The sequence below is a fragment of the Miniopterus natalensis genome, chromosome 10 (genome assembly GCF_054644295.1).
Source record: "Miniopterus natalensis isolate mMinNat1 chromosome 10, mMinNat1.hap1, whole genome shotgun sequence".
Taxonomy (NCBI): Eukaryota; Metazoa; Chordata; class Mammalia; order Chiroptera; family Miniopteridae; genus Miniopterus; species Miniopterus natalensis.
In genome coordinates, this window is record NC_142090.1 from 79,955,137 (window position 1) to 79,971,504 (window position 16,368).

The window sequence follows — 16,368 nt, forward strand, 5'->3', positions numbered from 1 at the left end:
GTGCATAAAGGTGCAAAGCTTGTATCTTGGGCCTTTAGTTCCTTTCATGAAGGTGTGTGTAAATATAACCAAGGGGAATTTCATATGTGGCCTCACAGCCACACAACAACAGATATGGCTGTAATTAATAGGAGGCTAGCGAAAGATAATTAAAAGAAGTCTTTATTGAGTTCAGAGAGAAAGGAATAGGAGAGAGAGACATCAATGATGAGTCATTGATCCGCTGCCTCCTGCACGCCGCCTACTGGGGATCGAGCCCACAACCCGGGCGTGTGCCCTGAGTGGAAATCGAACTGCGATCTCCCGGACCCGAGGTCGATGCTCAACTGCTGAGCCATGCTGGCCGGGCCTGAAAGATAATTTTGAACATAAAATATTTTCCTGAGTTCTTCTGACATAGCGATCAGTTTTATTAATTAATTTTATTGTGGAAAGTATTTGGGGCATCTAAAATAACTTATTTTACTTTATTCAGTGTAAAATTCGTCCCATTGTAGAAGGTGGTTCTATAAATTCTGAATTTATGGAGCCTGGAGGAGTGAGGAGCCTCACAGTGGGGACATTCCTGTTAAATCTCGTCCCCTTTGCCCTCTCGGGTGAATAGGTAAATGTTTCTAAGCTACGTCTTCTCCTAAAGATCATTTATTAGCAAAATGGCTGAAGGGGAGCATGGCGCCAGCACCTGCAAGCCGCGCAGGTTAATTATAGCCAGCCTCAGGAAGTTAAAACTTTATTACATTTTGGATTTTTTTAAGGTTTAAGTTTTTGTGTGAGACATTCTCTTTGAGGGAAAGAAGGACTAGACACAGGTGAGACGTGGACGTGAGGGGCTGGGAAAGGAAAGAGTGGAGGTCTTCAAGGGTGTGAGCGCCTTGGCAGGAGTGAGGTGATCTCAGTCCCCACTCTTGCTGTTTCCTGCTCTGGCGGGTGTGGGTGAAACCTGGTGGTCCTTTAATGTGTACCTTGAGATCTGGTTATTTAATGACAAACTGAAGAAATAGTTTGTGTTTTCATTGGAATTTATTTCTGAGGAACTTTCACAGAAATAGAGTATTTTAATCTCAGTTTTGAAATGTAATCGTATATACTCAGATATATACTCAGGTATATACTACTCAGGTACATAGTATTAGCTAAAGAATTAGTGGTAATAGGTAAAATTTGAAGTCAGCAGAACTTGAGGGGTGTGGAGTGAAGTTATTTTAATTCCCAAAGTAGGAGGAGACCTTGATAAGGCGTATTCCAGGATTATGACCATCTGCTTATGTCTTAGTGAATGTTTTATGTCTGACAGGTTGGTTTTAGAAATCTTTCAGTGAACTTTATATGGATCAGGGCAGTATTATTTTACCCCTCTGGTCTGCAGAACGCCAGTGATCTCACTCATTCTGCGCGTGCTTATTCTGTAACGCGGTTCCTTCTTGCAGATGCAGCGAACTACTCTTTCCTGATTCTGCTGAAAGCGGGAGCCGAGAATATGGCAGCCACACCCCTGGCAAGCATGCCTAGCTCTCTGAATGGCGACGCCCTGACATTCCCCACTACGTACACTCTGTAAGTGCATGAGGCTTTCGGTGGTCCAAACACATTCTCCTTTTAATAGTTGAGACAATCTAAACACACAGGTGACTTTTATAACCTTGGAGGTGCAGGGTGGTCATTCTTTTTATATGGACAAGTAACTCAGTTTCCAGTTGGTTGGTTGAACTCTTCTTTGTTTCTGACATTTCCTTCCATTGAGTAGTAGCTTGTTTCCCTGTGACTATAGGTATTTAATGCTTTGGAGTGCTTTAAAGTGTGTGTGCGTGATATTGGGCATAATTTTTTATGTATGCTTTGAATCTCATAATGTACTTAATATTCAATCTCAATGAAAAGACGTATTTCATGTCATGGGTTTATTTTGAAGCTAGCATCAAAATTCACTATGAAAAAATTACTTTTATTGTTGAAGATTTTGAGTTGTAAAATACTCAAGAAGATATTCAACTTGTATTATAGGAAAAAATAGACTGTTCTTACCAATTTTTATATTCTTAAGTGGTTTATAGCTGCTGTCTTTAGTTGAAACACAGTGACTTCCTTTGCTCTTAGAGTATTGTAACTGTATTGATGGCATGGTCTTGGGACATAACTTGCTATTTTTCTTATATTTTAATGCATTGTGTTTTCAGGGAAGATGTGTCCAATGACTTTGAAATCAGTATTGAAGTTTACAGCTTGGTAAGCAGTTAAAGCTTTCAAAAATAACTACTGGTATGTTTTTCTTAAAGATACCAGATTTAAACTAATTGTGCTTTGGATTTGTGTACTAGGTACAAAAGAAAGATCCCTCGGTGCCTGATAAGAAGAAAAAGTCCTACAAATCCAAGGTGAGGATGAAAGAAACCCAGTAAAATATAATAATTAGAAATAATAGATCTTATACCAGTTTCCATTTATGTACAATTTTTAATGGCTACAAAGTTTTTGGATTGTTTTTATGCCCCAAATTTCAGTTACTGCACATAATAGGTATGAATACTGAAAGTGAACTTCTAGTGAATAATCATGATCCTAAGGATAAGTTCCTCTTGCACTCAGGCTGGATAATTCTGTTTTCTCTGTTTACTTGACAGCTTACATCGGTTACCCTTTAAACTTTCTCAAGCCTGTCCCTGGAACTCGGGTCTCGCTAAGTCCTCTACACCAGCACTTAGGACCAGTATGGTCACTGCAGGCGCAAGGACCAGAGCCTCTAGCTTGGTTCTCACCCTTCCTAGTCTTTGCCCTTCTATTCCTTTTCAAGTTGTCGTTTAAAAGAATTTTATTTAGCTTAACAAAGAGAGAATGACAGTGTGGGTAATGCCTTAATAAAAGACTCAGGTATAACATACTCATATTTAAGAACTATTTTCTATGTGGGAGGGTCTCAAGGTTGGTTATTGTAAAGCTCCAAATTGTAATGTTTACTAGGAAATACACTGAGGTATTTTTTTCTTTTAGGCTATTACTCCAAAGCGACTTCTCACATCAATAACCACTGTAAGTAGCATTTTTAAAAAAATTGAGCCTCCTTGTGAAATCTTCCTGTTGCACAGATGATTGTAAATTGGTTAACCATTTCTAAACCCTTAGCACTTTGGAAATCTTTAAAATACACTAATGGGGGGAAAACCTCTATATTGTATGTAGAAAAAAATGTTTTCTGAAATATAGTTCTTGCAGTGTTAGAGTTTTGTGTTTAATACTTAAATCTCTGTATCTAATAAGGAAAATAACTTGTTTCTCCTTCATTCCTTTCTAGAAAAGCTCCCTTCATTCTTCAGGTGAGTGGACCTTGAACTACTGTATTTGAGACACTAGAATAAAGAGGAGAACCAAGACCTTCATCCTTGGCCATACAGCCATCTCAATTATGAGTGTTTAGCATAGTCTCCTGTGAAAGATAATTTCTGTATGGTTTTTAGTAACAGGTGAGATTAGCAACTTTAGCATGCTGTCCAGTTGCCATTGTCAGATGCCACATAGGCCACCGGTCACCGCGTCACTCAGGCCCAGCAGCCAGTACTCATGATACCTGGTCACTTGATGACTGCAGTGGGGAGCATTGCTCGTCACCCTGGCTCATGCTGTCCTGTAGATTTGTTCTGTGTCACCAGCACCGTGGAGTTGACTTCTGTTGACTTTGCTGATCATGACTGACATTGAATCATATCAGAAAAGCGTCTTTCTAGTACAGTGGGAACTGGGTCCCAGTAAGCCAGAAGCAGCCTTCTCTAGAATGGCTTTAGGCCTGTTTCCCAGAGGGGATTAGGATGGAGCTGGTTTCACTCTTTTGGGCTTTTGGTCCCTTCTTGGTACAAGAGGAACTTAGGAAGCACCGTGCAGCATAGTCTGAGTCACCCTAGACTATAACAATGATGTCTCTTCTCTCTTATAGGAAAATTGCATTTTATGTACACATTTTAAAAACCTATCTGTCCCAAATGCTCAGATGTGCCTATACTTTACTGTAGTTAAATATAAAATATGCAACAGTCTGCTTTCCTTAGCGAACTTGATGTTTTCCCTCCCTATTTAGAAATGGAGGGAAATGAGACCGTTTTCTTTGGTAGTTTCACTTCATTCTGTTGGGGTGAGGTGAGGAGTTGTTATTTGCACTTACAGAAGTCACTCTGAACTAAACCTCAGTTCCTTTTCTTCAGTCATGGCCAGTCCTGGTGGTCTCGGCGCCGTGCGGACCAGCAACTTTACCCTTGTTGGCTCTCACACATTGTCACTCTCTTCAGTAGGAAACACTAAGTTTGCTCTGGACAAGGTAATCCAAATTTACTTATTTATTTTCAGAAAAATTAGGTCAGTGGAAATTCTCCAGTACTTTCAAATATTTGAAATCTTTGAAAAATGTATGTTCTTAGAATTGTACATTTTAACTAGGCATTGGTGTACTTACATGATATATTTTTTGATCTTGGAAATATTTCTCTCTTGTATTTTAACAGTTAATTCCTCAAAGTACTACATGCTGACTTATTCTAAATGTCAGTTCTGACATTTTCCAATTACAGTTGATGTACAATATTATATTAGTTTCAGGTGTACAACATAGGGATTAGACATTTATACACCTTACAAAGTCATCACCCCGATAAGTCCAGGACCCTTCTGAAGGCATACATAGTTATTACAGTATTATTGACTGTGTATCCTATGCTGTACTTTACATCCCTATGATTATTTTTATTAACTGGAAGTATTACTTCCTGCACGTAGATGTTAAGCTTACAGTTTTAAACTTAGTCACTGGCCCATTTGAACTGATACTTTGAAATGAGTAGTATTTTGTAGATTTAGTTTTCACAAGATATGGAAGGACAGGTTAATTTCTAGAGAAGTGCCCATGAGTCTAAGGGGTTTCCTTCCCACACTCCCTCCCCAGGTTTAAAGCTTCAGCATTCAGGTCTGCGCAGTATCACTGGGTGCTTTTCACCGTAATGTGATGTGACTCAACTTAATAACTAACAAGACCATTTTAAAGTGTGAGAGAACTAGAGGCAAACTGGGTTGACCCCTGCTTTATATATTTTTAATATTTTAAGAGATTTTGTATTCACAATATAGAGATGAAGGATTGAATATTAGGAGGCCTGGTTTCTGGTGTTGGCTCTGCTAGGGATTTCCTCTTTAACATTGAACAAAGTCACTTCCTTTCTCATAGCTTGAAATTCCAAGATACCTTTTTTGTTGTTGTTGATATACAAAAACCAGACTATATTTGAAAGTTTGATGATTATTAATGCATACATGTATTTTTTAACATGTTAATTTAAAAGATTCTTGTACTTTTTTATTTAGTGATTCCGCTAGTTTAACAAATTGAATGATCCTGGGTCTTTTTTTTCTCTTTGTCTTTTATTTTGTTTGTTTTAGATAAATTATGATGTAAAAGAGCGAGAGCTACTGGGCTATTTGTTCCAGGAAAAGGTTGCCATTTTTTCTTTGCTTGAAACTAACGAGCTTAAAAATCAGTCCCTAATTTTTGGCCTGTATTTATTTGTTTCACTAACACTCCAGTACCTTCTTGGTTATTTTGAATAAGTAAGGACATTATATACATGATCCCTTCAGTCTCTTACAGTTGGGCATCTTTACTTTGCTTTCTGTTTTTTTCTTGCATGTTTGGTGTTGGCTTTTCTCCTACATTCTTTTTTTACATTTAAATTCTTTCCAATTCTGTAGTCATTTCAATGTTGATTTTTCTGGGTACTAAAATACCAAATTAAATTTATTCAAATTGTTTACTCCCCATATATTGAAAGAGCTATTGGTGATATTTTAAGTGGAAAACTTTTTTGGTCATGGTTGGCTAATAGGCATATTGCTGTGTAGATGATGCTGTTTATAATTTTTAAATTAAAGTGCATTTAACACTAAAATTATACTAAGTACAATCATATATTTTAGATTTTAAAAAGGATTTTTAATATCCTGTGAAGATCAATTGTAAGCATTTTGTAGATATGTAAAAATGCTAATTTATAAAATGCTGGACAGTATTATTGTATTGTTAAAACAAGATTTACAGATTAATTGAACATAAGAACTGGGCTTCTGTGAACTGTGTTCCTTACCCGCTCTTGTCTGTCATGAAGCAAATGTGTATGTAAGAGATATCATTGATTTCTAAAATGAAAGGGATTTCAGTGACACACGTTAAATGTTTGTTTTTGTCTGCCATTTTAATTCAAAATGTCACAAATTAAAGTATTTCCATTCTCTTAATAATTCTTTTGAGTTTATCACTTAAATAGGCACCCATGTGATTGAGTGCAAAATCATTTAATTTAATTGGTTGTGTCTGATACTCTAAAGCCTCTTTCTGCTTCAAATACAACACAAGTTTGATGTTAATTTGTCCCAAATGTGCTTTTTTGAATGCCAGGGGGAACCAAATATTTGTTCCAATAGCTTGTAGTTGATGTAAAAGAATATTTAAAATGGTTAAGTTTAGATGTTTAAGTTGGTGGGAAAAACTGGAAGGCCTTTTATACTCATATAATAATTCTATTTAACTTTGAGAGAGTAAGCAAGTGTCCCATATCTTCCCAGATACTATCAGTACAAGGGAGTGTTGGCCTATTTTACTGGTACCTTGACCAATAAAACACCAGTTATCTCTGAGATCCCTTCAGAATGGAATTACTTTTGAGGTTAATCCAGACTGTTTGCTGTGCAGATGTAGGACACTGTTAACAGGAGATTGCCTTCTTATTTGAGGTTTTAGATACCTGATGTAAAGTCTGGCACTGTGGAATTTAAATTATGAGTCTCAGTGAGTTACAGACTCTCAAGTGCTTTCTTTTCTTTGAATAGAGAATCCAAAATAGTTACAGGTTTTAAAAAAAATAGTCATAGGTCTTAGTATATGTTTATGGATAAAGGGAGGACATCCCACAGCTCATCTTCTGACTTAAAAAAACCTCTTATATATTTCTACTTTCCAGGAAACAGAGACATCATCAATTTAAATAGCATTAGAGCAAAAATTAGCATTGTAGAATTTTGAGGTCGTAGGAAGAGTGGTTAGGCATCTGGCGTGCACAAAGCTATTCTGGTTTATGCCTTTTGCCCTGGTATAATTATTAACAGTATCCCTTTCTTTCTCAGAAATATTCCAATGCATGAAAATTACACAATTGCCCTGGTTATAGGTTACATTTTACAGTTCTTAATAATCTTTAAGGGGCAGATGCCTTAAAAGACCCTTTTGTTCAACAGAAAACAGAACAGGATGGATCATACATTTTCACACTTCTCCAAACCCAGCTTGAGTAGAACATTGACTCCCTAGTGAATATTCTCAATTCACTTTATCAGGACAAGCTTCTAACCAAGAATATCATCTACTTTCATAGCTGTAGAGTAAGGGGGAATATTTTCTTTCTATCTTTCTGAGATTCTTTTTATCAGCAGCGTTCTTTGGGTTAAACAATGAAATTCTACTGATTAGCACTGAGAGCCAAAGGATCTTAAAACTAACTGTGTGGGAAAAAACAAGGCAAGGGAATTTATAACAAGTACAGTAGTGAGGCGTGATGTTTCGATCCTACATTATGGATCCCTTTTAAATTCAGAAACTTCGAGGATTGTCTAACGGAATTAATCCATTGAAATCTATACTTTTTGGCCAAGAGAAGATTAAATTGTTGGAAACCTTACAGTAAAAATTTAAAATCTAGACTAAACGAAGATTATTCTAACTAGGATATTAGCCTTTTTCATTGGACAGTAGGAATGACAGACAATAACATCATTCTTTCTTGACCCAGAAGTCGAGATCACTTTAAATATATGTATGTTACTCCTTTTACTCTACTGACTCAACCTGTCCAATTGGATTTCTTATGTTGTAATCTTTAAATTAAAAATCTTCTAAAATTACTGCATATACTTAAGCAGCTTTTATAATTTAAGATACTTTTGACATGATGCATCTTCACTAATGAGTAATATATTGAAAAGAATGATATATTTAAAAATATGTGAATGTTTATTTAAAAAATTTTATTAAATTTATTGGGGTAACATTGGTTTAATAACAATATATAGATTTCAGGTGTACAACTTTATATTACGACATCTGTATACTCTGTTGTGTGAGTGGTTTCAATGCTAGATAGACATCATGATTTTATTTGGAAAAAAATATCAATCCCCCAAAATTCTAGCTAGTAAGAACAACATAGTCTCAATTTAGGTACTTAGTTTTGTCAATTTTTGCGTTCTGTATTTTAAAGCTATACTGTTAGGTGCATGAACATTTAAGATTATTGTATCTTCTTGATGAATTGTTCACTTTATCTTGAAACTCTTTTATTTGAAGTCTGTTTTGTCTGATATTAATAGCTACAGCAGCTTCCTTGTGATTGGTGTTTGTACGTTATATCTTTTTTCATCCTTTATTCTCAACACACCCGTGTTCATATATGTCAGATTTGTGTCTAAACAGTTTATGATCTTATTTTGTTATTTAGTCTAACAATCTTTTGTCTTTTTATTGGAGTGTTTAATCAATTTATATTTAATGCAGTACTAATATGGTTGGGCTTAGTTTATCTATCACAAGACCATGCAAAATTATGGCCTACAGGTTAAATCTGGCTCCTAGCCTGTTATGTTTTGTTTTGTTTTTTAAATTGCCCCTGGCAACCACTAGTCTACTTTCTGCTTCTGTGAGTTTGGCTACCTTAGATACCTCATATAAGTGGAACTAGGAAGTATCTGTCCTTCTGTACCTGGCTTATTTCACTTAGCATAATGTCCTCAAGGCTCATCTGTGTTGTAGCATCTGACAGTTTCCTTTTTTATGGCCAAATAATATTCCATTGTATGTATGTACCATATTTATTTTTTATTTTTTTAATAGAAGAACTCTGGGTAATTTATTTGCCCCCACAGTATTATGTTAGCAAACATTTATTGAATGCCTGGATATGATTTGGCAGTAGGATATGGGAACAAACAATAAAAAGATACAATAGTTTACCCTCAAGGATCTGCCATGCACAGGTATGGGGTTGTAGGTTAGGACACACAAGAAAAGATACACAGGGGAGTTTCATACTCTGAGAAGAACAGCATTTGGGTAGCCCAGAGTAGTTTTTATACTCAGAAGTGGGGAGAAAGGAGAAGACTATCACATTTTCTGTATTGTTCGTCTGCTGATGGACATTTAGGTGGTTTCTACCTCTAGGGTATGGTCAAGAATGCGGCAGTGAACATGGGAGAGCAAATATCCCTTTCAGAACCCAATTTCAGTTATTTTGGATAAATTCCTAGAAGTGGGATTGTTTGATTATATGGTAGTTCTATCCTTAATTTTTTGAGTAATCTATGTACTGAAAAGTGTTTAATTTTGATGAAGCTAATGTATCTATTTTTTCTTCTGTTGCTCATGCTTTTGGTATCATATCTGAGAATCCATTGCCAAGTCCATGATCATTGAAGATTTATCTTTATGTTTTCTTCTAAGAGTTCTGTGGTTTAGCTCTCATGTGTAGGTCATTGATTCATTTTGAGTTAATTTTTGTATATGATATGAGGTAGGGATCCAACTTTACTCTTTTGCATGTGGATATGCAGTTCCCCAGCCCCATTTGTTGAAAAGATTGCTCCTTCTTTATTGAATGGTCTTGGTACCCTGTTGAAAATCAACTGGCTATAAGATGGATATATGGGTCTATCTCTGGACTTTCAATTCTATTCCTGGGTCTGTGTGTCTATTCTATGCCAATACTGTGTTTTGATTATGGTCGCTTTGGATTAAGTTTTGAAATTCGGCAGTATGGTTCTTCCATCTGTTTTTCTTTTTCCAGATTGTTTGGGGTTTCTTGCAATTTTACATGAATTTGAGAATCAGCTTTTTAATTCTGCAGTCCACTGTTATTTATTGCTGAGTAATGTATTATTGTATTGATACACCAGTTGGTTTATCCAGTCTCCTATTGAGTATATTCTGTTGATGGAAAATGGATAAGCACTTGTATTCTCCTCTTAAGTCTGTGTTTTCTTTATCATGTTGACTGGGACTTAGGGTTTTGTTTTCATCAGCTCTAACTTGAATGAACTTATTCTTCAAAAGCATTTGTTGCTAAGGAGGCTGAGGAACCAGTGGCTTTTTGGCCACTTATTTTATATTCCAGCTTTAGAAAGCAGTGTGTTTTCAAAGCACAATATTCTCTGTTCATGATTTAGAACATATTTTATCAAGAGAAATCACAGTTTGAAACTGTTTTGCAAATAATTTACTGTCTTTCTTCGCAGGTACCCTTTTTATCTCCTTTGGAAGGTCATATTTATTTAAAAATAAAATGTCAAGTGAATTCAAGTGTTGAAGAAAGAGGTTTTCTAGTAAGTAATCTGTATATACTTTCTTTTTCCTCTTTTGTGAAGGATAGACTTGATTTCCCATAGATACGAAAGCCTGCATGATTAAGTGGTAAACTGGTTCAATAAAGATTTGTTGCATGTCTGCTCTGTGCCAGTTACTGTGCTGGTGTGGGAATGTAATAGGCCACAAAAATAATCCTAAACTTTTCGTTTAGCAGGGAAAGTACAAGTGGACAGGTAAGTAAGTACCATGCAGTGCTATAACAGGAGAGAGCAGAGTGCATGCGTATTCATAAACTGGTGGGGTCCAGCTCTTGGGTCTGGGTAGGGAGGCTTAAAGAAAGCTTCTGGAAGAAGTAACCTGTAAACTGCAGAGTAAGAGGGGAAGGTGCTCCAGATAGGAGGGGAGTGGCCGTGGCCGTGGCCCATGCCTCACCCCTCGGGGGAAAGGACTACATCTTTAGGCAGTGGCAGGTATTCCAGAGGGGCCAAAGCCTGGCATTCCACTGCACGTAGGGGGGAGCGATGCGAGTGATGGGGGGGGGTGGCCAACTGTTTTGCTTTCCTGAATAAAAATTAAATGCCAGTCTTATGTATTAAGACTAAGTCATAAGCTATCATTAGTTTTTTAATATATAAGGCAAGATATTCTCAAATCGTTTTACTCTCCAATGCTTCAAGTACTTTTCTCCTATTTAAGGAGCCTTCAGTTAGGGATGCCATGCTTTTGAAAAGCCTGATATCAGGTGGAGGTATTTATTTGGGGTTATTTTGTAGAGGTTCTTAAGTGCTATGTGCCTGTAGATGCTGGAAATCTGTGAAATGTTCTGGGTGTGAGCCATCAGTGATCTCATTACTGAGGTAAAAGACACGATGGAAACTGTGCAAGTAGATTGTGAAGTGTGAAGTGTTCCAACTTCGAAGTTCAGCCAGTGGATTAACATTTAACTGATCCTCAAGTGTCTAAGGCCAGTATTTCATTGGATTTTCCAGACCATATTTGAAGATGTGAGTGGTTTAGGAGCCTGGCATCGAAGATGGTGCATTTTGTCTGGAAACTGTATCTCTTATTGGACTTACCCAGACGACGAGAAACGGAAGGTAAGACTGGGTGCTGGTCAGAGGTGAGGCCCCGAATGACTTGCACGCAGTGTCTCCTGCGAGTGTTCCCTCTGGCCCCGGCCACACAATTCCCCTGTGAGGATATTTACTGAGCCACTGAAAATGTTCTTGTTGTAAAAGATGTGTTTGTGTAAAAATTTTGTGTTTTGTCCACTCCCTGTGGTTTGACCACTTTTAAAATACCTTAAAGCATACATTTGTCTTTCTTCCTGGAATGTTTCATAATATTTTTAATTGACATTTTTAGTCAGAAACGTATTAAATTTACTTTTGTATTATTGTAGCCATGCAAAACTTTATATAAAATTCACTGTAAAATATTTAGGATGGTCTCAGACATACAGAACAAATAATGTCCCTCGCCCTCTGTGTCATCAGTCCAGTTGAAGCTCCCATGTAATTTTCTCTCCCCTGGAGGGGTGACACCTATCCTGAAATTTTGTTCCTACTTATTTAATTTTTTATTATATATGTATATATTGCTAAGCAATGTACTTCAATTGCATATTTTTAAACATTATAAAGCAGTACTGTATGTAGTAGTCAGTTGCAGTTTTTGACTCAACATGGTTTGTGAAGTGAGTGTGTGTTGATGTGCGTAGCTCTAGCTTGTAGAGCTCCACCCGTCTGGCCTTATCTTTGGGGGAAACATGAAAAATATCTACAAATGAGATAACATGTCTAGGCTTCTGTTTGCGGAGAGGGAGGAAGTGAGAAGGCTGTAGACAAAAGGCGGTTGAATGTGTGTCGCTAATTGTGAAAGCTGGTTGATCAGTGCATGGAGCTTCATTAGACTGTTCTGTTTTGTTTTCAATTTTGTATCTCTGAATTTTTCCATAACAGAGTTTATTTTTAAAGCTCGCTAAGAGCTACAGTTGACATCTCTGGTTTTTATTTTTATGTCCTCTTATGGTTTTTATTATTAAGAAACTAATATACAGGATGGGGCAAAAGTAGGTTTATAGTTGTTCATATAAAAATAATACAATAATTAATAAATAACACAAGAATAATCTCTGTGTTTCGTGTACTCACAGCTATAAACCTACTTTTCCCCACCCTTTATATTACTTATGTTTCTCTAAGCCCAGTGTAATTAAATTTTAAATCAATGGCTTTTTAAGTTTATATAGACTTAAATACTATGTAATGCTTACAGACTTAAATGATCTTGTTTACTTTCTGCTAATAATTTTTGTAAAAATTTGTTAAAGCATCCTATAGGAAGGATAAATCTGGCCAACTGTACCAGTCGTCAGATAGAACCAGCCAACAGAGAATTTTGCGCACGACGCAACACTTTCGAATTAATTACTGTCCGTCCACAAAGAGAAGATGACCGAGAGACTCTTGTCAGCCAGTGCAGGGACACACTCTGTGTCACCAAGTATGTATCAGCTGCAGATATTCCTGTCAACAAAGTAATTAATTCCTGACACCACCAACTTGCCTGGGCCCAGCCACCATTCAGGACAGTTGCCATGTTTGGTAGAAACGCCATCATTTACCAAATGTCACCAGTATGACTTACAGTTTAGCTACCCAATCTGCTGGGTAGTTTTTAAAAATTTTAATTGAAGAAGCATCTCCCTATGGGGCTATCGATTAGCATCCATCAAAAGAGGGTAAAGAGGAACTCATTCTACTGGTTGGTTTAGGTTTTCCCTGCTAGCAAGAGTAAGGGGAGGTAGGGAATGGGCGGGAAAGATCCTGAGCGTGCGGTTGTTTGTTTGTTTGTTTCTGTAGGCACTGGCTGTCTGCAGACACCAAGGAAGAGCGGGACCTCTGGATGCAGAAACTCAATCAAGTTCTTGTTGACATTCGCCTCTGGCAGCCTGACGCTTGCTACAAACCTCTGGGGAAGCCCTGAATTGGGGCAGTTCCCATCCATTCAGAGGTTGTTTTGAGCTATGTCATAAGTGTATTTTAAGATTGTTGGGTGTGCTGATTGCGTTTTATGCTTTAAAAAGGAAAGGGTATGTGCCAATATCCACTACATATTATGCAGTATTTATGTCTCTCATATGTAAAACTTCAACTGATTTCTCTCCTGTCATTCATGTGATTGGAAGAAAATTCTTTATAGTTGATTTTGCTAAATCTTAATTTAAAAGTCTCATTTTCCTAGAAATCTAAGTATTTAGTTAATGATAAAAATGTTTTTTGTTTTTTTTTTTTTTAAAGTAAGAAATTGTAAGTTGTCTTCCTGGAGCCGTGGGTCTCAAAGCAGAGAGGTCTTCCAGGGGTTAGAGGTCATTCTTTCTCTAGCCTCAGTACGTTTTTATTTAGGTTGTGGTCCTTTATTGCATGTATCTTGTTACTGTCACACTGAAACATTTCTAAGGGACCTTACAGAAACATTTTTAGTAATGTAGGTAAGGACTTTTTTGAATAGCAAATGTACATTAGTTTAAAGTTGAGGCTGTGAACAGGAAACGTGGACTTAGGGGATAGTGTGTGAGGTTTGGGGTTAAATGTTTTATTTAGAAGACAATAATCACATGGTGTACATTTGCTCAGTTACTATAGATGCTGCGTGGTGCACATTTTCATAGAATGTAGGCCTTTAAAAGTAATTATTTTTACTATGTAGCTTACAGACTCCTCAGATATACTTGGCATGTTGGTCTCTTTCTGTTCCTGTAACAAGAACAAATGTAAATGGAAGAATCTTTATTTAAAAAGGAAACTTCACAAGCTGCTGTGGACTAATACTTCACTTGCCAAAGTTCTATACTTTTTTACTTTTCATGTCTTATATGACAGTGTCTAGAAACCTGTTATGAAATCAGTTGAAAAACTGTTAACTAATGTATTTCTTTAAAGCCTAACACTATTTTTTTGTTATAAAATATTGTAAAGCATGGTCTCAAACTTGTAAGTACACTTTGAATTTCTTCTCTGAATTGTTCAAGTTATTGATGATCTCATTTATAAACACTAAATCCTGTCACCTGTCATTTTATCTTTTATTCATTTAAATGTGTTTTTTAAGTGTATTATAAAAATGTATTTTATGATCTCTTACCTAAATAAATACTTGCAAATGGCTTTAAAAAGAAATCCTATTTAAATGTGTGGTGTAGATCAGGGATGAGTAGGGTTGCAGTTGAGTGAGTGGGTGGGTCAGGGGTGAGTAGGGTTGCAGTTGAGTGAGTGGGTGGATCAGGGGTGAGTAGGGTTGCAGTTGAGTGGGTGGGTGGGTCAGGGGTGAGTAGGGTTGCAGTTGAGTGAGTGGGTGGGTCAGGGGTGAGTAGGGTTGCAGTTGAGTGAGTGGGTGGGTCAGGGGTGAGTAGGGTTGCAGTTGAATGAGTAGTTGCTGTTTCCATATAGTACTTGATGTGCATTTGAAGGACAGGATCCTGAGTGTGCAGCACAGACTGAGTGGAGAAGTGACATCACCAGCCACAACGGGAAGAGGTTTGGTGGGATTTTATTTATTCATAGACTTGTTTTTAACATATCATGGTGCAAAATTGAAAAGGCACAAGGAAGTTAACTTGGAAAGCATGTCTTCTCCCATTGTCACAACCACTTCTACCAGTGTTTGTGTTCTCCTGGAGAGAGTCTATGCATATTCCATAGACATATTCTTTGGTTCATAGAAATATTCCACACAAACTGTTTGTTATAAGTTAAAGGGAAAAAGCTTAACAATATCCTTTAGTATATATAAAGGGTATGTAAAATTCAATTTTAGAAGAAATGTAATTTATGGTGATTGTGGAACATCAAGATTGAAATACCTTGTAAACAGTGAAAAATACTCCTTGAGAGATTTCAGTGTCATCTGGGGGGATTGCTGGAACCGTTGGAGTGGATAAGATCATCCAGGGAGTGTGATGTGACGGAGACACAAGAACAAAAGGAACGTGTTCTTCAGGGGAAACATGGAAAAGGAGTGGCTAAGACTGTCACCTCTGAAAGAAAACAGTGCTGTCTGGGGAGACCAAAGAGGAATGTTAAGATTCTGACCACAAACTCAGAAAATGGGAACTGAAATCTGGAGCAGTCAGTTCAATAAAATGGTTCAGATGAAAAGTCAGTTTATAATAAAATATATAGCAGAAAAAAAATGAAAGGTTTGGTTGCATAAGAAAATTCCTGCCTGACAAGTGTCCATAAACAAAGCATAAGCAACAGAGTAGGAGAAAATATTCACAACATACTTAATAATCAAAGAATTAATATACAAACTATGTAAACAGCTCCTATGACTAGTTGTCATTGTTTGGCATTTACTATGCAGCAGGCGATATTCTTGGTGTTTTGCATGGATTATCTCATATAATCTTCGCGTGACCTTATGAGATAGGCACTGAATAAGAAACTAAAATTTAGGTAATTTTTCTGAGGCCACCTGCTTAGCAAGTGCAGACCAGGATACCAACCCAGAATCCACATATGTCACCACCACACTATGATGTTTCTCAATAAAATTTTAAAAAAGTTTGGCTCAGTGGTTAGCGCATCAACCCACGGGCCAAAGGGTCCCGGGTTTGATTCCCAGTCAAGGGCGTGTACCTCGGTTGCAGACTCAATCCCTGGCCCTGGTCAGGGCTCTTGCGGGAGACAACCAATTGACGTGTCTCTGTCACATTAATGTCTCTCCCTCCTTCCTCCCCTCCACTGTCTAAAAAAATCAATGGAAAAAATATCCTCAGGTGAGGATTTAAAAAAAATTTTTAACCTAAAAAAGAGGGGCAAGAAATACACACACAGAACCAACAAACGTAAACAATACTAATGAACAGAAGACATTTAAGTGGCAGTGCGTCACTGGCCCTCAGGTTGGTGGAACTACAGTCGGTGCTGCTGAGAAACACTCGTACTCCTGGTGAGAACAGAAACTGACTCGGCCTTTCGGGAAGCTCC

General features: G+C 37.2%; 1 protein-coding gene across 2 annotated transcripts in view; it reads left to right on the forward strand.

The window, feature by feature from the left end:
* ANLN (anillin, actin binding protein) overlaps positions 1-14,556 on the forward strand; it is a 34,697-nt gene extending 20,141 nt beyond the window's left edge. Inside the window, exons 15-25 of one of the 2 annotated variants that reach the window (XM_087821261.1) lie at positions 1,428-1,554; positions 2,175-2,223; positions 2,316-2,372; positions 2,986-3,024; positions 3,287-3,308; positions 4,188-4,300; positions 5,413-5,466; positions 10,306-10,392; positions 11,365-11,472; positions 12,708-12,880; positions 13,240-14,556. In XM_087821261.1, the coding sequence (XP_087677387.1) occupies positions 1,428-1,554; positions 2,175-2,223; positions 2,316-2,372; positions 2,986-3,024; positions 3,287-3,308; positions 4,188-4,300; positions 5,413-5,466; positions 10,306-10,392; positions 11,365-11,472; positions 12,708-12,880; positions 13,240-13,363 (953 nt within the window). In that variant the 3' untranslated portion in view covers positions 13,364-14,556. The remainder of the gene's footprint in view (positions 1-1,427; positions 1,555-2,174; positions 2,224-2,315; positions 2,373-2,985; positions 3,025-3,286; positions 3,309-4,187; positions 4,301-5,412; positions 5,467-10,305; positions 10,393-11,364; positions 11,473-12,707; positions 12,881-13,239) is intronic. The other variant, XM_087821262.1, reaches the window with a different exon arrangement.
* The last annotated feature ends 1,812 nt before the right edge of the window (positions 14,557-16,368 follow it).